A 17537-nucleotide genomic window follows, 5' to 3' on the forward strand; every position below is an offset into this window, starting at 1 on the left:
ACATGCAACAATGTGAATGTGGTTCCACAAATATGAGTCACTACGATTCAACATCCAGATGGAAATTTTCCACCACCTACACGGATCCTTCTACCAGGCGTGTTATCTAATAAAGGGCCCAGACTGGACTAATTCATGCAGGCACTTTGGTCTTTAGGTAAAATGTTTAGAAACAGTCATGTTGTTTTTTTATTTTTTACACAACTAAAGTTCAAATAATCAATATTCTACCATAAAGCCCTCTTACTACATCCATAAAGCTCTTATGATATCTGTTTATGGCAGATTGCTTTTTTTTTGTTGTTGAAGAAAATAAAAAGTAACATTAAAATACAGTATTGCAGGTACAATTTAAAAATTGCAGTTGTCGCCAGCGATACATAGCCTATTGTCATATTTTTATGAACAACTCACAGCTTATAGAAATCTGCAGAGAAACCTGTTATAGTGTAGTATGAACTGATACCAGAAGCAGTGTCTTTATCCCTAAAATCGTGGTGTGTTTAAAATTTGTGTCACAAAAAGGAAAACAACCCTTTACTATTTAACTATAACGGGGGATTGTCAGAGTCCTCTACTTTCACTGTCTTCTATTTCAAAGAGAAATATGTCTTAGAAAAACAATCACCAACCAACCAACCAACCAACCTACCAAACAAACAAACAAACACACAAACAAAAGAATTACAAGTAAAGAACAGTTTGTGGCAAACAATGACTGACTTCAACTAACGTTAGAAAAAACAAGGTAATTAATTTTGATTTTCAAATATACCTGAGAGCAGCAAATCTTAGTTATGGCTTCATTTTCAACATTCATATCTTTAACAAAATATTCAAATGTTGAACTAGTAAGAAATTTACTACTACGCCATGTTTAGTCATTCTTTTTTTTTTTTTTGGCCTGAAAGGGTTTAAGGATCAGGAGAATTGCTCTTCACGGTTTTTCCCTTTTTGAGACATTTTGTATCCATTTCATCCAGAATACCTCATGATCCACAGAAAATACATTCAATACCAAGACCTCCAATCTGTCTTTTTCCTGTAAAGCTCAGTTTATCAAAAGGCTCAAAAGACCTTTTTTTTTTCAGCCATGTTTATGCTGAACATTTTGGAGTGATTATAACCTGTACCTGCACATCTTTTTAATTACAGTCCAACAATTATTCAGGTTAATACCTGATAAAGAAGGACAACACCCGCTGCACGATCTTCAAACGAACATCAATTTGGAATTTTGCTTCTGAAACTGCTTACACCTTCAGAACAGTTAAAGGTCATAGTGATGGTTTGGATTTAATTTCAACTAATTGTTATTACATTTAATTATCCCATAATTCCTAATGCTCACTGCTTGCACGGTTGCCACAAAACAAGCTGTAATGACTCCATGGAATGACTCCGTGTCAGAACAAGCACCCACGCTATCAGTCTCGCCACTGAGTGTCAGTAATACACCACCAACAGGAGGAAGTACAGCAGCGCACAGCAGACCTCTGTTAATGAGCACGGTGTGGCTGCAGGCTGCGAAAGTATCTGCTGACATATTACTGCTGATAATGTTCCGCTTATGAGGATAAATGGGGTCCGTTTGTTGGCTGGAACCTACATTCAATATTCTGTTGAGACCCTATTTTGGCATTTTACGTTCTTCTATTAACTTTGTGGTTAAATTGTCAAAAAAAAAAAAATAGTGTTTTACCCTTAAAGTTTTCTTATAAAACCATTTCATTATAAAGCACTTTTTTGAGGCACAGATAATATTAACATAAATTAATTTGATCATTATTTTAAAAACAAAAATTGTCAGCATGTTAAACCATTCTTACAGCATGAGGGAGCCACAGTAACCTCCTACGCCGGAGTGACTTTTCAAGTAACACGTTGGAGCCTGTTGATGTGGAGTTGTTATTTAAAGTTGTCGGTCTCCGAGCTCAATCATTCGTCCTAGCTCTCACTCTGATTTCCCCCCTCCTCCTCAGCCACTGAGGGGGTGCAGGTCCACTCTGACCTTCTCCCCGGTGCTCATCATACCGATTGTGGGGTAGAAGCCTCCTGCTGGTAAGACCACTTCCCTCCGGCCCACTACCTTTCCATTTCGGGTGAAGAACACCTGCTCAAACACAAGAGGACAGCAAAGAGATTGTATGAATGTTTGCACTGAAGGTTTAAGAGTTTCCATTCTTACATTTTTTACACAGCAACTCACCGTCACCTTCGTACCCTCCATATCTTCTCCCTCATCCTCCTCATCTTCATTGCTTGCATACAAGTCGTTCTGAACCTCGCTGGGCTTGGGTAACACATCGAGGTCCCAGTCATCTACATCATCTGAAAGAACCCAGGAGGAGATAGAAAGACAATTAGGATGTACATGATGAGGCGCAATGCATCCTTTAGTTTTGAGAACACAATGTTCACCTCCACCATCGAGGCTGTAGTCACGTGGAAACATGATCCCACATCCCATAATATCTCCTTCAAAGCAGCGTGGTCCGAAGGCGTCCCCAACCCCACTGCCCTGGAACAGCTTCCCATCATCTATAAAGAACGACAGGGAAGCTGATTAGTGCTTTTTTTGTATCACAAAACATAATAATACGCATGACGACACCTGTAATACCATTTCAATAAATGTCATAAATCTTTTTTGTTTGCTTGAGCAGAGTAATCTATCCATCCATTTATTTTCTAAACCACTGATCCTGTTCAGCCCACACATAGAGACAGACAAACTCACTCCAACTGGCAATTTACAGTTTCCAGTTCACCTGAGCTGCATGATCTGGACTGTGGGAGGAAACCAGAGCAACCGGAGCAAACAGACAGCTTAAACATGTATCAACTATTATGTTGTAACTATAATACTGATATGTTTATTGGGAACTATTTTTAGCAATGCACTGTTCTGGCTGTTTCTAGCTGATGGAAGAGCAAAAGAAAGTTAATTATAGAATATTTCATTATTATTGCTATGACTATTCAGATTAATAAAAGAAATTCTGTTCTTTCTTACCAGAAATATGAATGCCAATTTGGTGCCACTCCCAATTAGAGCTGCAACTGATGATTATTTTCATTATCGATTAATTAGTGTATTAATCATTTAGTCTATAAAATGTTAAAAAATAGTGACACAATTTCTCAGAGGCCACTGTCAATTAACTGTCATATATGAAAAGGAAAAACAGCAAATCTTCACATTTAAGATTCATTTTCTGATGATTGAGTAGTTGTTGCAGCTCTACTCTCAATGTTTGAGACACAACATGTGTAGAGACAACTCAGTGACAAACCGTCATGCAGGTGATCTACCGACACTCACCTGCATGATAAGCTATGGACCCTCTGCTCCACCCTGGATGTCTGTTTTTAGGATAGTCCTGTGAAACAAAAGAGAGACTCATTAGCACATCAGTTAGTCTAAACTATGTCTCCATTTCATTTGATTTCATTTATGGGACTTGTTTATCAAGTTGATAATTTTTTTGTAATGTTTATGTAAACATTTTATGCAGTGGAGGTTGACAGAATTAAGAAAAAAAAGTCACTCCAAACAACATTTCTTTCCCTTTCATAATTTTTTTTTTATTAAATTGTTTAAGTAGCAAAATGTTGCTTCATCCTTGTTAATTTTGTTTGACAATGATGTTTGACATCTTGAGTGACAGGCTGAGATATTTAAAGCGAACATCACCACTTCAAGTATGATCTGATGAATGATCTCGAACATGAAACCTGTATTGCGACACAAAACAAAACCAGGAAGTGGCATAAGGCGTCTGCTAGATTTTCTGTAACAAAATGGATCAAATATTGACTTTCCAGTCAACGTGTTTAGTCTAATTCTAAGGAAAGTTGTGTCTGTGATCTGTAAGCAGATCACTGATGTGACAGCAGAGTGGTACGATGGCAAAAAGTAGGAAAAACCAGGCGCTGGAGGAAAAAAGCATGAGAAGATTAGAGTGAAGGGTTGTCTGTAATGACTGGTGCATAGATAACAAAAAAACGATAAGAAGAAACAAAAGAGATAAGGAATGCACCACAAACAACTGCACCTTCATCCAACGTAAGCAACAATTGAGCAACTTGACACTGTTAAGCATGTGTTACCCTGACAGAGAGAGAGAGAGCAAGAGAGAGCGAGAGAGAGAGCGAGAGCGAGAGAGAGAGAGAGAGAGAGAGAGACCTGTGTTTTGATTTTTGCAGTGAGAGGTAATGGTTCCCATCAGGAGATTGATGTGTCTTGCAGGAGATGACGGGGGTTGGAACTCAACCTCAGGAATGACCTTTTGATGGATTTATAATGCTCCACCAAAACCGCAGACACATAAGAGAAAAACAATTCCTGGAAAACAATCAGCAAAATCACAGAGCTCTATTCTCCGTGCCGTCTGACCCCAGGGCATGACATGCCCACACATAGGTACGGCAGAGGAGTCGGAGAGAGCCTGACGTCGATGGTGAGCGCAGCAATGATCCACCACCTCCCAAGCTGTGAGCACCATCGCAGCTGGCAAAACAGCAGCGCGATCAGGAAGACTGACGTTCGGCCAATTAACGGCGGAGAACTGAGAACAACGAGAGCAGCGATATCTGAGCCGCACTTCCTTTCATATCTGTTATTCAAATGACACACTGACTGCATCTTCAGCAATTATTACATAGATTTATTTATATTAAACAGGATGTGCGCATAGTTTGTGACGGTTTCACATGTGGCCAAAAGCAGCTGATTGCATCTCTGATGTGTAAACATTCAACAAGTCTTCTCTCAGACCCAACGTATTTCCAAAATATTGATAATCAGTTGCTGTCATCATTTGTGATTAAATACCTCCTAAATGAGCCAAACTAATTAGGATATTCACCTCAAATTGCTTAGCCCGAGGAACTACTTGCATACTTTTAATTCTTCTGTGTTTTCTTCTTCTTGTGTATGGTGACCGGGTGTATGTAAAGAGGAAGTAAAAAAAAAAAGGCAACAACAAAAACTGCAAGAAACTGAGACAAATAGTACAATCAGATGTTCTGATCTTATCTACTGACTAACTGTCCCTTTACTTGACTGCAGTATTCAATTTAACATGGTAGATTAACATGTAAATGGAACAACCTGCTTTCTACGGAAAACCAGATGTGGGGGTAAAATGAGACAATATTTATTCTGTTGTTAGCTTTTCCTCTTTCGGTCATCCATCACTCAGACTGGAAACAGTGAGAGCAGTGGTGTGTATGAGAAAGAGGGATGACGAGGTGCAAGTAGGGGAGGGGGGGGGGGGGAGTTTCCGTTACCGACAGATAACCACAGTACAGTAACACGACATGCCACATGACATGCGACTAAAATGAGCAGGCTCTTACCCTGCGTGCCAGCCCCAGGGCAATGTAACACTTTTCTCCAGCATCCGTGATCTCCAGCTCATAGTAGTGGAAGCGTGTGTTGAGAGGCCGACGGGCCTGAGCCAAGCCCACATCCACAATGCTCTTCCCTTTCCCCACGTACTCCAGCAGCTGATGAAGTAACACCAACACGTACAGGTTAAGACTGTAAACAGGAACTGTATTAATATCCCCAAACATTTGCAAGTATGAGAACAATGCAGAACTTATACCAAAACACTCATTTAAGACAGGCTGAACCATGTGGAGTCTGAGATTAGTTTTGCAATTTTCTGTTATGGTTACTATCTTTTATATTTATTTTATACTTTAAAAAATGTGGATTGATTGAGTCACTTTAAGGGGTGAAACCAATAAAACATAAAGGTTAATTCTGCCACTCAGTGTGCGCTTATATTAATGATTAAAGGGTTCAACCACCTAATTTTAAGTACTTTTAAAGCTGCACTAATCAATCTTTTTTTATATGTAACAAGGTATCAAAACACTTGAGTCGTGTGAAAGCTCATAGTGACGAACCCACAGATAATTATCACCCAACTCTGCAGCACCCTGCAGCTATGCAGAGCCTTTTAGTGTCTTTTACTCATTGTTTTGATTTTCCGGCCCGTAAACTCTAATCAACCTCGTTTCCAGGTGCAGCAGGCAGCTGCTTTCATTGAAAAAGCTCTGATGAAGCTGATGTACGCCCCCTGTCTAGCTTCAAGCTGCAGACAGAAAAAAATTAGCGACTACCTGGTGAACATAATGGAGCATTTAGCTAACAGCTAACAGATATTTTTCTTAAGAGTTGGTACAGAGCAAAACAAAGTTGTGGTAAAAAACACAACTCCAAATGAATGCTAATGTTGCTCTGTGTCTGCTGGACATAATAATTGCTTGCTAAAAGTGCTGCTACTGTGTTCGCATTTTCTAGACATGATCAATGATGTGTTTTAAGCGAGAATATGTGACTTTTGAATAAAGAAATAGCACCATTTAAGTCTTAGAAATGAAAAGTATTTTGCTGCTGCAGAATTGCTTGATCTGGGTGTGACTGGTAGCTTTTGGTGGCAATGATGACTCACTTGGGCTACTAGGGCTACGCGGCTAATATTACTTAAGTACTTAACTGACTCTTCTCTACTTGTGTTACTGTTATACTACATATTAACACACAACATTATCCTGTAATTGTCACTTGTGAGCAGAAAAAGTTACAGAAGGTCACTTTAAGCAGCCTGTCCCATATAGAGAACCCAAGTCGTGCCCCATTTCCAAGGTACCTTCTGTTCCACTAACCCCCAACCCCATTATGTGCTACTTCTATTGTTTTTTTTCTGAATTGCTCAAACAGTGCTGGGGTTAAGCATTAAAATTTACTTGCTGGATTTACCATTCTGTGCAAATTCTTTCAAATCTATGAATTTTTTAAATCTAAATTTTCATTTAACCTATTCACCTTTTAGGTGTGTCAGCTGGACAGCGCACACCCAGAGGAAGAGTTCACTCAAATGATCATAATGACTCAAAACCCCCTGTGTTCAACCTAAAACTATGCACTTTGTTTCACTGGTAAAGCATGTCTAATGTTGCACTGGCATGGCTTCTGCTTTCTTCTCAGGTCGGGACAAGACAAGAGTCGAACAAAATAGGAGACCATGTTTTATTCACACGTTAGCTTATTAGGGATGTTAGAAGAAGAGATGAAAAAATAGGTTGCAACGTCAGGCAGTTCTTTCTTTCCTGGAAAAATGGGGTAGCATTTAGACTCATCATCCACCTTACTGTTTGTAAACTGGCAGCAATGCTGGGGCAACAGGGAAAACATAACTGTTTACTACATGCAGCAGAGGAAATCAACACCAAAGCTGAATCCTTTTCTAGAGAAGAGATTCCCAAACATCATCAGAGCTACAGATGAACACATTTGACTATAACATGACCATCTGCTGCTCTGCCCAGTTTGCACAGTTCAATTCACTTTTCCTTTGATAACTGTAAGCAGGTTGCACGTGTCTGTTTGCATTTTGAAAAACAAGCCAATACTGTTGAAAATACAACTACTGTCCCTTCAGAAACAATAGTATGATGATGCTGGTTTACTTTTAATCACACATGCATAACCTACACGTGAACAAGTGCACACGTGTACACCTACTTTTAATAAATAAAATATTGAATATTTATATACTGATTCATTTTCTCCTCCTCTGTCTTCTCTGACAGTATCGGTGCGTAAGCACAACCTCAAGAGGTAAACAGACACTCCGGTTTTTGTAACTGTGGCTGACCTCATCTGGATGAAAGCTGATAGTGAATCACTCACTGATCCGTAAACAGCTGGCTGTGCGAGTTTCAGTTTATTTGTAGGCAATATTGGATTTTGTGTGTCTTAATAATATGAGTGTTAAAGACACCTGCATGTCCTTTGTTCCATAAATATCTGACCTCACATGACACAACTGTCAGCAAAATTAAACACAAACAACACTTAGTGTTATTGTTTTGGACACATTTTTTACTATATATATGACTATAAATATACTATAAATGTGGCTCAAGTAGATTAATACACCCAGAAACCAAGCTGCCTGCCAAGTTGCAACTTGGTTTATGGATTACAACATTGTAATCCATAATTTTTAATACCACACTAAAACTTCAATATCAAAAGAAATTTCATGTAAGTCTTTTATCCCTCAAAACCCTCCTGATCCCAGAGTAAAGAACCACTTCTTGCATGTTTTATGAAAACGTGCACATGTGTAATTGATGACTAGCAGGGGGTTCAGACTGTGGTTTGTAGGCCCTGTATTCATACAGGACAGAGCCACATCTGTAGAAAGGGTTATTGAATGTGCGGGTGGCATGCAGGTTCCTGTCTGAGGGCTATTCAGCTGTGATCCCCTCCCTTTCAATTCAAGTTTTGTGCGTATCAACGCCTGAGTCAGACACAAACACTGCAGCTGTGCCATCTCAGGGAGGGGAGGAGACGGAAAACAGACAAAGATTTAAGATCCAATGCTGATGTAAATGATTATTTTTTTAAGGTGCAATGAGGACTCCTGGAAATAATGAGCAGAGTGATGGAGTAGCAAACAAGTGGTGTGTCGCTGTTGAAATGTGGTAAAAGAGTCAAACTTCAGACTTAAGGCAGCAGCCAACCTAGAATAAAGCTTTATAAAGCTTTCTAAAGTATTCCAGACCAGTAATCGGGTGTGTGTGTGTGGTCTCTGCCTCTGATTTTACCTCCCACTGATCTAACATATTATTACACAGCATGAACCTTAATCAATGTGTCACGTTACCTTTAATGTCTCTGACTGGCTGACCTGCTCACAGTAGAACTGGAAGTCCATTTTTTTAATTTAATGTTATGTTTTCGTCTCTCTCTCTGCTTTAGGACTTACCGTGCCAGTCACCTTAACATCGTGGAGTCGGGCCCAGTCCTCTTCATGGCTATCCACTATCATCTGTCCATCATCCTCCTCCATCCCCCATTCAGCGTGCAGGTCCAGCAGCACTTCCTCCCCCAAAGAGTGCATTCCCACAGCAGGGTAGAGAGCATCAGGAGATGCTGGGATTTCCACACTGCCAACCTGCGCACACATTCAGATACAGTATTCTTCAGGGTAAAGAAGCTGGAAACTATGAACTGAACAAAAACAAGACAATTCACAGGTTGAATTAATTATGTCTGAAGGTTGATATGATAGTAAGGGACCACTTACTTCTTTACCATTCTTGGTAAAAAACACTGTTAACTGTCCATCATCAGAGTCCAGGGATATCCCACATCCGATTCTGTCACCTCTGCAGCATTTTGGACCAAACTGCTGTCCTACAGTGTTGCCATTATACAGCCTACACAAATACAAGTAGGAGAAGTTCAACAGCTGAACCTGAAGATATTTTGGATCTCTCAGATGTCGCTACAGCAGGTGATATAATCATTTTCAGATTTGGCTGTCAGAAAATATTTACACTAACAGAATGAGAAAAATGGTGCAGAATCAGAGCTCATTTGATTTTAGTCCCTCTGAGTAATAAAACATAAAATAACGAGTCATCACCAGTGTTAATTAACTTATAATACCAAGTGTTTTGACAGCAAACTGTATTGTATTTAAATCAGATTTCATCATTTTATAATATTCATAGTAATCACTGATAAATTCCCTGATAAAAAAAGCCCTAACATTACTCAGTGTTTGGTAAATATTACTTGCATAACTCCATTTTAACTTGCCAATTTCCCTGTGATAGAGCCAGCAATGCTTGTGCGACCTTAAGTGTTACAGTGGTGTGTAGAACTCTAAACTAAACTTGTACAAAAAACACTAATGTTGAAGAAGATGTTGCACAGTCAATCACCACAGTATCATTGCAGCTACTCTAAAGAGTCTGACAGTAATGTGTAGCTACGCTAACCTTCATCCAGTTCCTAAAATGTCAGTATTGTACTCTCACACTCACTGACAAAGCTCTTTCTAAAAGTAGTAACAGTTACCGCAAATCGAACATTAAAGTGGAAACAGACAATATTTCAACTCCCCTCCCCCGCCCCCCCCTGTGTTTGTAAGTGCTATTATTGTTTTCTCCGCTGTTGCAAACACAACCGCATCGCTTTCTGTTGTCCTCAGAGCATAGCTCTATGAAGAAATGACCATTTTAGAAATAAGAGAAAACAAAGAAGCATGTTCACTGAAATGGGAAATTGAAATGGTCACAATTTTATTGAATTTTTGAATTTGGGAAGAGGCAAAAGCTATTGTAAGGATGTGTATTGCATAGTAATAAACAAGCACAAACAAGTATCTACAGCAGGCGTTGGCGTCAGGGTGGAGGGGGGAGTAATGTAAGAAGAAAACATGAGGAGAAGAAGTGGGAGCTTGTTCATTAATTTAGTCTATAATGGAGACATGAAAGCAGATAGAAATTCTTTAGCATGTGTTGAGAAAAGTGAACTGGGTTAGTAGCATGTTTATGTTTTTACAAATTGAAAAACAACAGAGACAGTGATGACATATTTTCTGTCTGTTGATTTTCATATGAACAAGTAGAACAACCTGACTGGATACTGAGCCAGTATTCTTTGGCTGCAGGTCTGCTAGCTTAGCTAACTGATTTCTAGATGACTTTCTTCCCGTTGACTACCGTAGTTAACGGGAAAAGCGCTATCTTCTTCCTCTTTTGGTTGTGCAATGGTTGACACACTTCCTTTGTAGTGTAAATAGTGCTCTTATTTTCCAAGCAGATCATACCTGGTGACAGACAGAACTACATAGTGAAAGCTACGCTTACAGGGAACCAATCTATATGCTGATGGTGTCTCTATTCTAGAGCCATTATACTGTTCAATCGACATTTACTTCATAATGATAAGTTAAAGTAAAAAAAGTAGTCTATGTCCACTTTAAATATGCAAGTGTGCTCAATAGGGACCTTCACAAATTCATCTTGAGTGAACTCTTCATAAACAGAAAAAACTGTGTTCTCAGTTCCTCAGTCTGTAACATGAGTAAAGACTGAAGTACATGAGCAAAAGTGTTCTGTGAGTTTGTGCAAGATGTATAACATTACATTGTATCAGAAGTGTATTATTCTGCTCCATCTCAATGTCATGTATCATTTAAGAACATGTTCAGTCTGAAGAAAATCATCATTGTCACATACTTGCCATCATCAGCATGAAAGGCCACAGAATGTGGGAGCCAGCCCGGCTGATGGTCCAACTTGTACAACTGAGGCACCAAACCAACAGCAATCATCCCCCTCACTCCAGTATCGATGATGGTCACCTGCAAGGACCAAAAGCCAGATTAACACCAAGACACAGGACAGGAATTATCATTTTTGTCTTTTTTATAGACTCTTTGGGATGTATTAAGTAGTGTGCATTGTTTTATCTAGAAGGGTCTCCCTTCATTCTTTAAACAATTATATTTTAACAATTACATTTCACAGACTTAAGCATCAAAACAGTCAGTGGCTTTAGATATTTTAGATATCGATTTCCTCTAAATATGTGTTTTATTCTTAACATCTTTGGATGCCAACCTAGACTTCAAAAGATGCTGTTTTAATAATGAAACCAATAAGTCTTGAACTTCTCATTGAACATCTTGTGTGGGACGCTGTTGTATTATGAGACAGCACAAGCAGAACAAAGTTCGTTGAGTCAGAGGAAGAGAAGTATGAGAGGGGTACAGTGGGGGAGAAGGACACAGATAAATATCTTTTTATCTGAAATTATTCTACTTTCTTGTGGTGCATGTAGCTAGACCAGGGTAGTTCGGCCACTAAGATAAATGAAAGAATATACAGTATTGTGTGTTTTGCTGACTAATAAACAGGTTCTAAGCCAGCAAAGTAATCATGTTTACACAGCTGCAACTACTTTATATTTCAATGAACAAGACTAAGAGTCTACAGCCAAGCTAGCGGCCATGTGAAACTGTATTTGAACACAGCAGTACTTTGAGCTAAATGTTGACATGAGCATGCTAACATGCGAACATGCTGACAATGATAACATGCTGATGTGTAGCAGGTATAATGTTTATTGTGTTAACTGTTCCAGTTTAGCATGTTAGCATGCTAATATCTGCTTATTAACACTAAACAAAAAGTACAGCTGAGGCTGATAGGAATGTCATTAGTTTTGCAAGTATTTGTAGTTTTAAACCAAAGTATTGGATGAATTAAAATTATGTTGCTGGATTCATCCTCTGCAGACCATGAACATCTGTACAAAATATCATATCAATCCATCCAATAGTTGTCAGATATTTCAGTCTGGACCAAAGCAGTGGATCAACTTACATCCCTAGAGCCACTGCTAGCAAGGCTTAAACCACTGACAGTCATTTTATAGAACGAAAATCATACACGGTGACATAAAAGTTTCAAAATGGCCTCTTGACCGCTGCAGGTTTATATGGCAGAAAAGCTCATTGTTTCCGCTCTCTTAGACTCCACACCAGATTATAACATGCCATTACATTTTGCTTTTGGGTTGGCACTGTTTCTCTTTTCACTTCATGGAATTTCCAAACCAACCTGAAACCACATAGTATCTCTTTGCACAACACCACATGATGGTGAAACCCCTGAAGTAAAGAGCACCATTGTTATCTTAACTGAATAGTGACCATATGACATCATCCCTCGGGAGCCCTACACATAGTGCAATCTGAGTGCTGCTGGCAAATTCAGGGCAAAGACATGAGGAAACTTTAAGTTCTTTCCCATGACCTCAACACTGGTCTCCTGAGGCTGAGAAAAAGTATGTCTCTTTTTTTCTGTGTCAAGAGTGAAACATGTAGGTGACCCCTAAAATCTAACGTCAGATCTACAATCAGAATCCGCTTAACTAGCATTGATTAGCCCATACCCCTGTTTACGCAAATGGCTTCCTGTCTCCTCCTACGTGACTCCCACGAAGTGAGTCACAAGGATGAAACACACAGAAGTTTAAAGGTTAAGAGGGTTAGTTACTGTATCACTACACGTCAGACCGAGGCAGGATGTGTGTATTAGGCAAGTTTAAACATGGTTTACTCTGAGAAACAGTCACTGTCCTGGGATGTTTACAGCATCTAGATTACCAAGAACGGTGAAGGAAACAAACCAGCACAGGATTTGTAATAAGCTGTGACTTGTTTGGCTCTGTGAACCCAATCAGTCAAGGTTGAGTTAAGAAAGCCCCTGCATTAGAAAAAGCCTGTAAACCCATCAAGGGAAAAGTACCCACTGAAACTGAAGCAGCAGCTGTAAATGCAGCATTTCTTCGTTTTTTGTAATACTATATTAACCCCATCCTGACTGCCTCACTGGCTGCTGTTTGAGGAAGGGTCTCAATCTGGTGTCGACAGCAGTCTGGTATATTTTAGCTCTTAGCAGCAACTAAGAATTGTTGCTGGCCTGCACAGTTATCACATCTCTTAAAATAGCTTTCGTATGGAGTAAATCAAAGTTTATAGCAGGAATGTTCTGCGCAGAAACTGGAAGAAATGTGTGTTCCCAGTGACTAAATTTCCAGTGGCTATTTACTCTGATGCAAAAATACAGTATACTGGTGTCTTTTTTCACTAATCAAAAGGCTTTACAATTTAAAAAAAACCCCAGATGTGATCAAAAGTCATCAACATACTGTATATTTTCTTTACCCTTACTGAACCTGTTAAACTGACTGAATAGTCTCAACAAAGCTATGCAAGAAAAGATGTATTAATTTGTTTGGAAAACCTGCTCAGCATGCAGAGGTGAATCTATTTAAATCTCAAACATGATAGTTGCTATTTTTGTTGCCGAGATTTGATTTACTGCTGACACTAACTCTGACTTTGGTGTTAATGATTTTGGCATTCATGACTTGAAGAATCAGCATTAGCTTCAGCAATTACTGTATGCCAAAACTCAGCACACAATGTAAAAAGCACTGCCAAGTAATTTGGCATATCTGTTTTCAAGCGGAGAGATCTTTGCTCCTCAAATGAGTTCTGTTCCCAGAAGGTGTCATGATTTCTTTTTCATTATGACTAAAAAAAGGTGAAGGCAGGCAGTCAGACATGATGGCCTGCCAAGACTCCTCTCATCAACAAAGGAGCCCTGTATCATGCTGTAATGTTAACACTATACACTCATCTTGGTAGTGTATTGTTTTGACACTTAGTACAAGAAATGAATGTACTTTCTAAGTTTACTTTACTCACAGGAAATGACACAAGATACGCGCCAAAGGACACCGATTGCATAACGTTCTTACCAAATACTGACACTTTATTTTAGTTTTCTATATCTGGGCCGTCTAGTTGTCCAAAACTGTGTTATTTACAGCTCTGAGCAGTTCCTCCATTTCTGTTGTGCACTGCATTGTGGGACAATGAGTGTCCATTAATACCACACAAAATAAGTGATTTGTATGCATGTTAGTGTTCTTGATTATATTACAAGTTGTCAAACTTCCAACGTGAACACATTTTACAGTCAAACCCCTGTTAAAATGAGTATATAGTGTGGAAATGGGGGCAGGTTTTCGCATTACCGTCATTTGTCAGAAAGAACTACACTGTAAACCCCAGTACATACATATATTTACACATAGTGTGTATGTAAAGCTTAACCCCTCTTGATTAATCCCCAGGACTTTTCGCTTTTGTCTTAATTTAGTCTGAAGTGGACTATGTTAAAACAATGCTGAGCAACTGGGTTGTTTTATCACACACACACACACATCACATTTTTCAATTAAAGCTTATATTTAATAAGAGGTCATAATTAAGATAATTGAGAATTGTTAACTTGTTTGACTGTGCAGGGCTGCAACTGACAAAATATCAAATTTACTATAATGTAAAAGCAGTAAATTCTCCATCAACTTTTTGGCATTTTTGCATGAAAAATGATAGTTGCCAAAAGTTGCCAATTAATTAAAAGATAGTTGCCAATTAATTTTCTGTCAATCGATTAATGGACTAATTGTTGCAGCTCTAGACTTGTGTTGATAATGCTTGGGTATGTACTGAAGAATATTACACTGGCAGTTAATGAACCATGAGTGAATAAATCCAGCTGCCGCCACCTTTGGTACATAAGAATCCCGGCTGGTCAAATAAGCACAGTTTGGGTTTTAGTCCTAATTTCAACAGATGTGTAGGCTTAGTTCAAAGAAAAAGGAGAAATGTTCGTGTCAAATCAGGACAGTAAATAACCTGTGTAGCTGTAACCTTTTCTTGACCAAGTGTTGTTTATTTGCTGTCATGTATAAAATGAACAGTCATGAATTGAGAGGAAACCATCAACTCTTACTTCAAAATAGCGATTTCTTTTCGACAACGGCCTGGCTGCCACAAAACAACCAACTTCATCTGAATTGCCGTGATACCTACAAAGATACAAAAAAACAAAAGATATTACTAAGGACTCGATATTATATAAATTCTATGAAATATAATGAGGCCAAAAGCAAGTGAAAAAATGATTCAGCAAAGTTACAGCCGTAGCATAAAATTATGAATAAAACATTATGAATCTCACGGTGGCACTTCTCATCACTGTTACCTGAGTATGTCTCCATCTCTCAGCATCCGTTTCAGCCGCTCCCGGTATCGCACTGCTCGCACTTCACGAATTTCTCGTATTCGCCTTCTCCAGTTCAGAAAGCGATAATGAAGGTTGATGTCGTCCATGTCGGAAAACCATTACAATCTAGGACAGGGGGAAACAAATCAAACAGCTTTAATACTGTTCTGGAGGATGTCATCATAAAAACTAGATCAACTATAAACGCTAAAATCTAAGACCTGCCTAAAAAAGCTTTGAGAATCTGAGACAAAATAACCAATTTTAAAACATTAATATTACTTTTTTGGTAAGTATAGTACATATATTTTTTATCTATTTGTGTGTAATGTGTGCTTTGACTGGAAATTTTTTACACTCATCCAAATGTTTCTTCATGCAGCATCATTTAAAGCTCAGGGAAACTCAGTAATTAAACCCTGGTGCTTTTTTGCACCACCGATGTGATAACAGTCATAGGGTAAAAAAAATATTTTTTTTGTAATCTTCAGTGATGCTTCCATCCGTGACGCAGACTATGAGCAAAGCAATAATGATGAACAACAGATGAGCAATTAGTTACAACGGCACGAGACCTCCTTAAAAGACAGCAAAAATATTTGACCACAACAAGATTACCACTGTTGCCTGACAACAAGAAGGACCTGGGTTTGATCCTCAGGCCAAACCCTTCCTGTGAAGAGTTTGTGTGTTTTTCCATTCACGTTTCATCCCACATTCCAGAGACAAGCAAAGGCCTGGACGGGGACTCTACACTGCCAACAGGCATGACTGTGAGTCCGCTGTTTATGTCAGTCCTGTGATGGTCAGGTGTCTCCCTTGTGTGTTTTCCACCCAATGTGAACTGGGACTGACACAAGCATAAACATCTGTTATATAGGCGACACCCAGGCACAGTGGTGCCTTTCTGGTCTGGTCTTTCTTTTCCTTAAATACTGCCGACCTAAATGCCAACATTTGAATTCAATACCTCACTAATGTCGGCCAGCGACTGATGATTATTTTCATTGTGAATCATTTTGTGTAGTGTCTAGTGAAAAATGCTTCCAAACACTCAAGATGATGTCACTAAATTGCTTGTTTTCCCCAAACAACACTTTAAAGCCTAAAAACATTCAGTTTACTATAAACTAAGCCAAAGAAAAACTGAAAATCCACAAAACTTAGAAGCTGGAAATAGAGGATGTTTGGCATGTTTTGCTGGTACATAAGTTTAACAATGAATCAGTTATGAAAATAGTTGCCACTATTGTTTTGACGACTGACTGATCACTAGTGCACTACATGAGTAATCTTTGACACTTTTTTTCTGTCAGGTTATGTCATCAGAGCCAGGATGACTCAGGTGAACGCAGTTTTTTTTTGTTGATCATTCATATTCATATCTCGGAACAAAAGTATCTGACTGTGTGCATTTTTAATTTTATTGGATTAGTGGAGGTTCATTTACATTCTCGAGGTGAGGGGGGATATACTTTTGTCACAAAAAGCCTGAAAAATGTATCTGTTTTCCTCAAAACATGAACAGTGTAAGGAAATTATGGACTGATGACAAAAACCGAGTAACCAGCCAAAATACGACTGATTAAAATAGGTGACAATCAGACTAGTACTATAAGTTAATGAGGTAAACAAATATGTGAGGTGTCACTTTATGTTATTGTTTGATGCGTGTTAATTCCTTCAGTTTAGCAATTTACGAGCCTTCCGCAAACGCAGCATCAAATTTCCCAAACTACAGGCAGGACTCGGTTGGCCGGCTAGCTGCCTTCAGCGTTACAACATTATCGCGCTGTATGTCTAAAAAAATACTGTAAACACAAATATACCTCATGTTATCATCAAGCTACTCAAAGCCCCTTTGTTTTACGTTGATTCCTTACTGTTTAATAACTTGTAACGCGTCGTCCTGCTGGTTTTCTTCCAATTTTAAGGAGGTGAAGTCTGTCACTTTGTGTCCAACCTGCTCTGCCGGAAGTCCCGCCCCTTCAACCAATCACAACAGAGGATAAATAAAGTGTGACGTCTTTAATTAACCTGTGCAGTGCCGCGTGTGTGTCGGTATG

General features: G+C 38.9%; 1 protein-coding gene across 1 annotated transcript; it reads right to left on the reverse strand.

The window, feature by feature from the left end:
• Positions 1 to 176: 176 nt before the first annotated feature.
• On the reverse strand, positions 177 to 17449 carry LOC122981076 (SPRY domain-containing protein 3-like). Its single transcript, XM_044349596.1, has 11 exons — positions 17355 to 17449; positions 15451 to 15597; positions 15199 to 15274; positions 11062 to 11186; positions 9117 to 9249; positions 8796 to 8984; positions 5365 to 5514; positions 3326 to 3383; positions 2422 to 2541; positions 2210 to 2331; positions 177 to 2113 (listed from the first exon to the last, which is right to left on the reverse strand). Exons 2-11 carry the CDS (start codon positions 15576 to 15578, stop codon positions 1979 to 1981), a joined length of 1236 nt encoding a protein of 411 aa, XP_044205531.1. The 5' UTR covers positions 15579 to 15597; positions 17355 to 17449; the 3' UTR covers positions 177 to 1978.
• Positions 17450 to 17537: the final 88 nt, after the last annotated feature.

This window comes from Thunnus albacares, chromosome 4 (assembly GCF_914725855.1).
Source record: "Thunnus albacares chromosome 4, fThuAlb1.1, whole genome shotgun sequence".
In the NCBI taxonomy this organism is placed as follows: domain Eukaryota; kingdom Metazoa; phylum Chordata; class Actinopteri; order Scombriformes; family Scombridae; genus Thunnus; species Thunnus albacares.

Excerpts from the sequence above, each read along its gene's own strand:
- LOC122981076 (XM_044349596.1), bottom strand. The coding sequence starts at position 15,578 with ATGGACGACATCAACCTTCATTATCGCTTTCTGAACTGGAGAAGGCGA. Across the intron at positions 8,985-9,116 it reads TTACCAAGAATGGTAAAGAA|GTTGGCAGTGTGGAAATCCC; the intron begins GTAAGTGGTCCC and ends ATGTGTGCGCAG. Across the intron at positions 3,384-5,364 it reads CCCTGGGGCTGGCACGCAGG|GACTATCCTAAAAACAGACA; the intron begins GTAAGAGCCTGC and ends TTTGTTTCACAG.